At 57.6% G+C, this 8,080-nt stretch overlaps 1 protein-coding gene across 2 annotated transcripts in view; it reads right to left on the bottom strand.

Moving 5' to 3' along the window:
* Window positions 1–810: 810 nt before the first annotated feature.
* Window positions 811–8,080, bottom strand: part of Mlc1 (modulator of VRAC current 1) — a 23,680-nt gene continuing 16,410 nt past the window's right edge. For both annotated transcript variants that reach the window (XM_048803203.1, XM_048803202.1), the window contains exons 10-12: window positions 7,480–7,602; window positions 3,647–3,808; window positions 811–2,605 (exon numbers count right to left, since the gene is read on the bottom strand). In XM_048803203.1, the coding sequence (XP_048659160.1) occupies window positions 2,531–2,605; window positions 3,647–3,808; window positions 7,480–7,602 (360 nt within the window). In that variant the 3' untranslated portion in view covers window positions 811–2,530. The remainder of the gene's footprint in view (window positions 2,606–3,646; window positions 3,809–7,479; window positions 7,603–8,080) is intronic.

Here is an 8,080-nt window from a genome sequence, read left to right as displayed (position 1 = left end):
GCCCGGGTCACGCGCTTTGGCCCCGCGCGGAGGTCGGGGTCACACGGACCCGCCCTGGCACTTAGGCCCCTGCCAAGTCACAAAGACCGCGGTCACACCCTGCCCCTCCAGGGGCACCAGTCCAGGCCCTCGCCCCCTTGCTGCCCACAAGACACCCCACCCCAGCCAGAAGTAGGGGGTGCAGGGGCCGGTGTTGTGGTGGGGTCCTTCCCCACAAACTGCATAGGGCCCTCTCCCTGGACAGGGTGTCCTCTAGAGGGTGATGGCGATGGGGTGGCAGGAGCAGCTAGTAGGTCCCACAAGGAGCCTGCAGCAGCCTTGGCACCCTTAAGGTCATTCTTGGGAGCAGACGCACTCTCACATGGGCACTTCCTGGTGTTTTGCTGGACCCGTCTTCCTGGCCAGTACTGCTTGCCATGCAGGACCCCTGCAGTTCCTTTCTTCTTTGTCCCTGCCAGCCCAGCTTTTTTGGGGGGTGGTGAGGAGAGACCCACCCACTCCATCAGGGCATTCACTGCCGGGGATGGTTTAGAACATGGAGGTTGTCTACATTTGGTTTAAATGCATCTTTATTTTGGAAGTTCTCCCCTCTGTGCACAGGTGGGCAGCTTCTCCTGGGCTGGCCAGTGCCTTCACCCACCAACACCTCTGCTCTGCCCCAGGCCCCACCTCCAAGGGTTATATCTAAATCAAGGAATCGATACCAAGGTGCCCTCGGCTCAGCTCACCCTCCTGTTTTACATCTCCATTTGTTAAGAATGTGGGCAGGCAGATGCCCGAACACCCCACATAAACAAACTGCTGGCCACATTTGTATGTTAGCATTTATTTATTGTTCTAGTGTATTAAATGATATATAAAACTGACAATTTTGAAATTCCACTTGGGTTGTTTAGTTCTGTGGAGTGCAAGCCAGTAGTGATCCTCCAGCCACATCTGTCCCCTGATGACCACTGCCCCAGGGCAGTCCCTGTGACTCCCACCCACTCTCAGGAACAGGGGAGCAGATCCCACCTGGCCTCCTCAGGGCAGAGCTGCAGGGAGGCAGTGGCCTAGCCTGAGGACCTGGGCCTCATGTAGGCAGGAGAATGACCTCCATGGTGGTGCTCGTCTGGGCATGGCCTAGCTGGCCCTGACTTTGTCCTTTGGAGCTGCCCAGGACAAGGGCTGCAGAGAGGTCACCCAGGGCTGGAGATAGCTGCTTTCTTGGCACCTTCCAGCTTCCTGAGTCTTATCTGCATTCCTCTTCTCCAGCTGAACATAATGACCTCCCAATCATGATTCCTGGCAACCAGGGCCACTGGGATCAAGAGTAAGATCTGCTGAGAAGGTCCTCACATCCCCCTGGCCAGGCTGCCCATCCCACCCAGTCCCTGGTTTACTGGTCCATTGGTGATAATGGCCTCCAGGCCTTTCTTCAGCCTCCCTGAGGTGGGGGCAGCAGTTAACACCCAGCTCAGTGGACAGCGAACATCAGTGCCTTCCTGAGCACGGCTTCTCCTCTTGTGCAGGGAGAGAAAAAAACATTTTGACTGCAAAAAATGCTGGAACCCAACTCACCAGGGATTAACAGGTGCCATGTCAGCGGGAGGATCCTGTGTCCTCGGAGGATAGGCAGAGGGCACACAAGCCAACTTGTGGCCATGGTTTTAACCGAAACCAATATTATTCTCACCCAAACTGTCCCTGTAGCCTGGCAGCAGGCAGTGACAGACATGCTGGAGAGGTACACAAGTGCCTGAGACACCAACAGCTGACCCTGGCCAGAGCTTGGTGAGCAGGGATCAGTCAGGCAGTGAGAGGCCTGGGGCACAGGGACTGCCCGCGCTCAAATGGGGTCTATCCTGCAGGAGCCAGGCAAATGTGGAGAGACCAGCTTCAACTGTCACTGCCGCAGGGTGGTGAGTGGCTATGCAGTCAGATCCATTTTTCCAAAGCCCCACAATCAGCTCCCTCCCTGAGAACACTGGCAGTCAGTGGTCATGCAAAGCTCCAACTGGACCTGAGGATCCCAGGGACACCCTCCAGGGCTGGGGAGGAGGTGGAGCCTCTGGAATGTATGGAAGACCCGGTGGAGACTTGGGGTGTGGGAAAGCAGTGGCAACTATGTGAAGTGGCCAGTTCTAGGGGTGGGACAGAGCGCTGGCCTGCTCTGCGGGGTGGGGAAGGATGCTTGGCGGGCTGGGCCCTTGAGAGGTGTCATCTCAGAAGGGGAAAGCGCAAAGTGAGGAAGAGCCACAGCACACACAGGCCACAGGGAAGGGCACACCAAGGAAGCTGGACCAGAGAGGCCTGGAATGTGGAGAGGCCTCTGCCCAGCTGCCCTTCTGCCATCTTTGCAGGGGCCTGGGTGGCTGGGCCACCAAAGTAGCATTAAGCTGACGGATCCCACAGGACAAAACAGCCCACATTCACCTACTTCAAAGTTAAGTCTGATGAGAATAAAAGCTGCCCTCAGGAAGGGAAAGGGTGTGTTAGAGAGTCGTGGCCACAGGACAGTGGGGTCTGTGCAGCTGGACGTCTACTCTGGTCACTGGGCCATCTGCACCACAACGGCTCTCCAGGCTTTCTCCTTGTCAAACTCCTTCAGGGGGCTTCTGGCCACCTGTGAGGGAGACAGGACCTGGGTTAGCTCACCAGAGCCACGCCTGCTGCAGAAGGCAGAGCAGCAGCCCCCAATGCACCAGCAAGCTGGACAGGAGGTTGAGAGAGGCCTCCACTGTCCTGCTGTCCTCAAAATGACAGGCCCCTCACTCAGGGTTGGTCTCTGAGTCTCTGCACGTATGGAGCCTGGGGTGGGGCAGGCTCCAGGGGTGGCTGGGCACATTCCTGGCAGCCGAGGAACAGGTCACCTGAGGCAGAGGTGACTGCATGCTGCCAGGCAGCAGGGAGGACAGCAGCCAGCCTCGTGGTGCACCCAAGCGCTAGCATGGGCAGTTCTGGACTCTGGAAGCACAAGGTGTCCACCTAGCACTGCCCCATTCTGGACTTGACGCAGAACCAGGAGGGTCTGCACTAGGCCAGGGACAATGCTGGGACAGACAGGAGACCTCCCTGGAGCAGAGAGGACCAGGTACAGGGGCCCTGTGGCTGCTGCTCCCAAGGGGCCATGAGCAGCTTTGTCCAGGGACACACTGCCTGGAGGGGCAGCCCACAGAGAGCTGCTGAGCCCCTGCTGTCAGCTGTGGCAGCCTCGGGACTCAGGCTGGCAGCAGGAGGTGGGCAAGAGGCAGGGTCTGAGCAGAGGGCCATGCAGGTGGCTGTGGCCTGGCCGAGGGGTGGGCATGACAACCTATATTCCAGGCTGGGTGGGCACCCCTCCCCTGCAGACCTGGCACCCTTTGGAGCCAGGGAGGGAAGTCTGATGCATGGGAGTCCCTGGAAGGAGGCTCTATGTTTGTGAGAGCAAAGAAAAGCCTGAGGCCCTGGTACTTTTCAGGATCAGAAATGGGTTTGTATTTGCCTGATTTTTTTTTTTTTAAATAATGTATTTCCTAATTTACTTCTTCACGATTTTTTTCTGGGTTAATTTTAAAATACAAAAAAGCATGAAAGGTTTTGAAGGACATTAGTGCAGGGGATGGTCACCTCCCCTGGGTTCTCAGAGGCCCCCAAGACAGGGAGTCTGTGAGAACAGGCCACTCACCTCCCCCTCTGGGCGCTCCTGGTGGCCAGCCTGGGTGTCCCAGGACGTGCACTGCAGCTTCGTGCTGACCTTGAAGCTCACGCACTGGATGGCGGTGCCAGTGTTGAGGCCGCCCTGCAGCAGCAGCACCAGTAGCAGCAGCAGCAACAGCAGGTCATAGGACTGCAAGGCAGATCGAGCTGTGAGCAACCAAGCAGCAGACCTGCCCACGGGCTTCCCCAGCACCCAGCACCTGCCAGATCCATCAGCCACTACCGTCCCCTGCACGTTCTGCTGGTGGTGTTAACAGGCCTAAGAGTGCCCCAGAGGCCGCCAGGCCCGGTGGACAGCATGGCTGCTGCTCCTCTCCCCACCTCAAGGACCCCAAGGACAGATAAGGAGCCTACAAGACCACTGTGCTTCACACTCAGAGGGGAGCTGGCAGAAGGAACCACAACCTTCCAATGAGGGAAGGAGAGAGAGGGTGGGGGTCCTGGGCAGTGGGACTCTGACCCACCAGCAGAGTGGCCCAGCTGCTGGAGACGCAGGACCGAGTGCCGTGAGGAGGGGAAGGAGGTGGGAAGGGCTCCGGGGAGGAGGACAGGCCCAGAGTCCTCCTGGTGGCCAGAGAGCCCAGGCCAGACACAGCACCTAGGTGCAGCAAGGGAAAGCCTCCGTAAAGCACCCAGCACCTTCTGCTGCACACAGGGACGTCCCTCTAGGTGGCCCATGAAACACAAAGCACAGGAAGGAGTACAGCTGGCACTGAAGGGGAGGAAGTGGGAGGGAAACAGGGCACAGTTCCCAGAGGACCGCAGTGCTGGCCTCCTGCAGCCAGGCCCTGGATCTGAAATGCATGTAGAAAAGCAGGTGTACCCCAAGAGAAGGCACCCAGCCCTGCCTGGCAGAGAAGGAGGCAGGTGCCCACTCTACCATGGGCACAGGGTCCTGGCACAGGTGAAGATGGCCATGGCACAGAATGGGAAGAGAACAAACAGACCTCCTGGGTAGGAGCACTGCAGATGAAGGGGCTGAGGAAAAGATGGGTTTTTAATTTTTTAAAAAATGAAGGGTCTCATGACCCAGGTCTAGCTGGGTCCCGGCCTGTTCTTACGAAACCTGGCTGAAGACACAACTCAGATGTCCAGATGCAACTCAGGACATGTCGAAGAAACTCCCCCATGCAGGGCCAGGAGCAGAGGGGAAACCACTGCCAAGCCCTGAACCCTGCTCCACACCTGGAGGGCGCCTCCCCAATAGCAGTGCTCCAAAGCCCCCTAGAAAGTGGGCTGGAGATGGGAGCAGAGCTTGCCGGGCTCAACGAGGCCACACACGCTTCACCTGCATGGCCAAAGCAGCCTCCCCTGTCTGAGGAGGAGGTGACCAGCCCACAGCATGGATGCACCTTCCCCTGCAGGCCCTCTCCCAGCCAGCACTCCGATAAAGTGCTGTGCAGATGGCTGGCAGCGGCCGGGCTCCCATCCCTAGGGCTGGTGGGATAAGGCTGGTTACAGCTGCACGGGGTAGTAAAGGAGGACAGAGGAACACTGACTCCTGGGTGTTCAGGAACCACCAGAATAAATTAAGTTAAAAAGAAAAAAAGTTGGGTATGGTGGCCACACCTGTAATCCCAGCAACTGAGGCAGGAAGATTGCAAGTTTGAGGCCAGCCTCAGCAACTTAGTGAGGCCCTGTCTCTAAATAAAAAATAAAAACAAAAGGGCCTGGGAATGTAGCTCAGGTGTTGAGCACCTCTGGGTTCAATCCCCAGAAACAAACAAACAAAAAAGGGCCAAGGTCCAGAGTGATGGTTTTCGAGTCAACCTGTCCAGCATGGAAGGGAAGACTGTGGTGATGTGGCCACCTCCTGGACAGCAAGTCAGCAGGGCTGGCACCAGCCCCCCAGCAGGTCTTTACACAGCTTTGACTCTCGAACCATACAAACGTTCTAAACATTTACAAAATATCATTAAAAAGGAAAAAGGAGGGGCTGGGGTTGAAAGCTCAGTGGTAGAGCACTTGCCTTGCATGTGTGAGGCACAGGGTTTGACCCTCAGCACCACATATAAATAAATAAAGGTATCGTGTCCATCTACAGCTAAAAAAATAAGAAAAAAAGGAACCAAACCCTAAAGCTGAACACATTCAGAAACCATACACTGTGCATGGCACAACCCTCGGAGAGCCACACAGCAGGTGCCCGCCCTCCTTGGTGGGATGGACCTTAAGACTGCCAGTAGGGACGCCAGCCCCTGCGGTGGCAAGCAGCTGTGTGTGCCTGAGAAGACAAAATCTGGAGCCAGTGCATGGCAGCCAAGGAGCCCCATGCCTGGAACTGGAGCAAAGAGGAGCAGACCCAGGACTTGCAGAGTCTGACTGGAGACAGCATGCGAACCCCACTGCTGAATAAGTCTGTCCGGCTCTGTCCGCCGAAGGTTCAGGAGCTGTGGTCCTCAGGAAGGTGTCAGTGCTCGCAGCCCCATCTAAGCTGTGCACACTGTCCCCACCCAGCCCTCGTGCATGTCTGGACAGAGACAGAAAGGGCAGGCCTTCCAGTGTCTACCAGAAGCACAGCGCTGGCCACATTTGGGTCAACTTGAGTATTGAGAGAGGGACAGCTGTGACCCTCTAAAGCCTGGAAAACTTGGCGGGTCCTTGGCAGTGCTCAGCAGAGGAGGGTGGCAGCCCACCACACAGAGTGCCAGCACAGGAGCAGAGGAGGGGTCTGAGACCCCAGGCTTACCCTGATTCACTTCCTGAGGTAAAAATGCCACCCTAGTGCCCTCACTAGACCAGGGGAAGACAGCAGGGACTAGGACCTGTGTGCAGCCAGAGCCTGGCCAGAGCCCAGCTCCACAAGCACCCTGCACCACATATAAATAAATAAAGGTATTGTGTCCATGCGCCCCATGCATCCAGGTGCACGGAGGGCCCTCCCAGTCAGGGAGGAAAGGAAGAGGGCCCCTGTGCTAAGGAGCTAGAGACCAGGCATCCACTCTGGGGCTAAAAATCACATGAGGACAGACAGCAAACAACACTGTGTCGGAATTTTGATGGTCACAGGTGTGATGATGAGACTGTGATATGTGGGGGAAGCTGTCACTTTTAGAAATGCTGACCTAAGGCCAGCCAGCGTGAAGGGTCAGTTGTCCACACCAGACTGCACTTTCAGATCTTCTCATCAGTAGGAGCAGCAGATGCGGAAGGCAAGCTGCTATGGCACCTGTGTCCACTGCATGGTCTTTTCAGCCTGTGCTGAGGTTTCTGGGAGTGAACTTGGGGGACACCACTTATGCTGGTCACAAAAGACGCAAAGTATCTAAGGAGCCGTGAGGAGGCAGCTGGAAGGCCACGCAGAGCTCCACCTGGAGACAGTCAGACTCTAGCTTTTCTCTGACTGACCTGCGCCCTCAGTGCGATTCCGAGCTAGACCCAATGACAGCTGGTTCTACCGTGGCATGATGCTCAAGGTCAAGAAACCCACTGCCACTGTGGAGGAGGGCGGGGGCCTGTGCAGGCTGTGCTAGGGCAGGCAACGTCCCACAGCTAGAGAAGCAGAGGCAGCCTGGGTGGAGGCCAGGGCAGAGCTGCCCGCTGAGCGGCAGCAGCAGGGCAGTCAGGTGGGCAGCCATGCCACTGTCCAGCGGGAAAGGCACGTTAGGTCCACCTCACAGTGCACGCACACTGGCTGCACCTGCGGCCGACTGAGGAGCCACTGTGGCCACGTGGTAGGTGCTTGTCTGCGCTGGCCACTGCCAGGACAGATCCAGTCTGGCCCAGAGTCCTCCTCAGACTCCCACTGACTACGAGTGGCAGTTTCTAGGAAGTTTCAGAAGAAAATGAAGGGATACGTACTTTGATGGCTGGTGGGTAATCTTTGAAGATCTCCACGAGCCTCACCACGCTGAAGGACAAGTACCCGGACGCCGTGAACAGCAGTGGGGACGTCAGGCTGCTGATGGCCAGCAGCACCTCCACCTGGGGAGGCAGGCAAGGGCAGACGGGGCGGGCCGTGTCACTGCAGTCAGGCAGCGGGCGCCCAGCGCAGGGCAGCCTCGGGAGCAGTGGGCATCACAGGTTGCCCAGCCCTTCCACACACCACTCCACTCACCAGTCCCTGCCTCTGAGATCTGTCCTGCTGACCTCCCCATCTTCCCAACTCCTAGGGTACTGCAGGTCAGACTGGGGAGGGGCTTTGAAGCCAGGAGCAGATGCTCCCTGCACAGAGCCTCAAGCATGGGCAGCACAGGGCCGAGGACAGCCCACTGAGAAAGGACTGGTTCCTCCCCTCCCTTGCTCAGCCTCAGGAGTATCTCTGTCCACATCCGAAGTGCTCACTTCCCTGCTACCCACAGGCAGGCAGCCCTGAGCCCTCTGCTGGGGGTGGGTCCAGCTGCAGCCCTCCCACTGCCTCAAGAGCTGCTCCTCCCTGCCCCCCCCACCCAGCCCTGCAGCT

Source organism: Marmota marmota, unplaced genomic scaffold (genome assembly GCF_001458135.2).
Source record: "Marmota marmota marmota unplaced genomic scaffold, marMar, whole genome shotgun sequence".
Lineage (NCBI taxonomy): Eukaryota > Metazoa > Chordata > Mammalia > Rodentia > Sciuridae > Marmota > Marmota marmota.
This window is presented reverse-complemented; position numbering and strand designations above follow the sequence as displayed.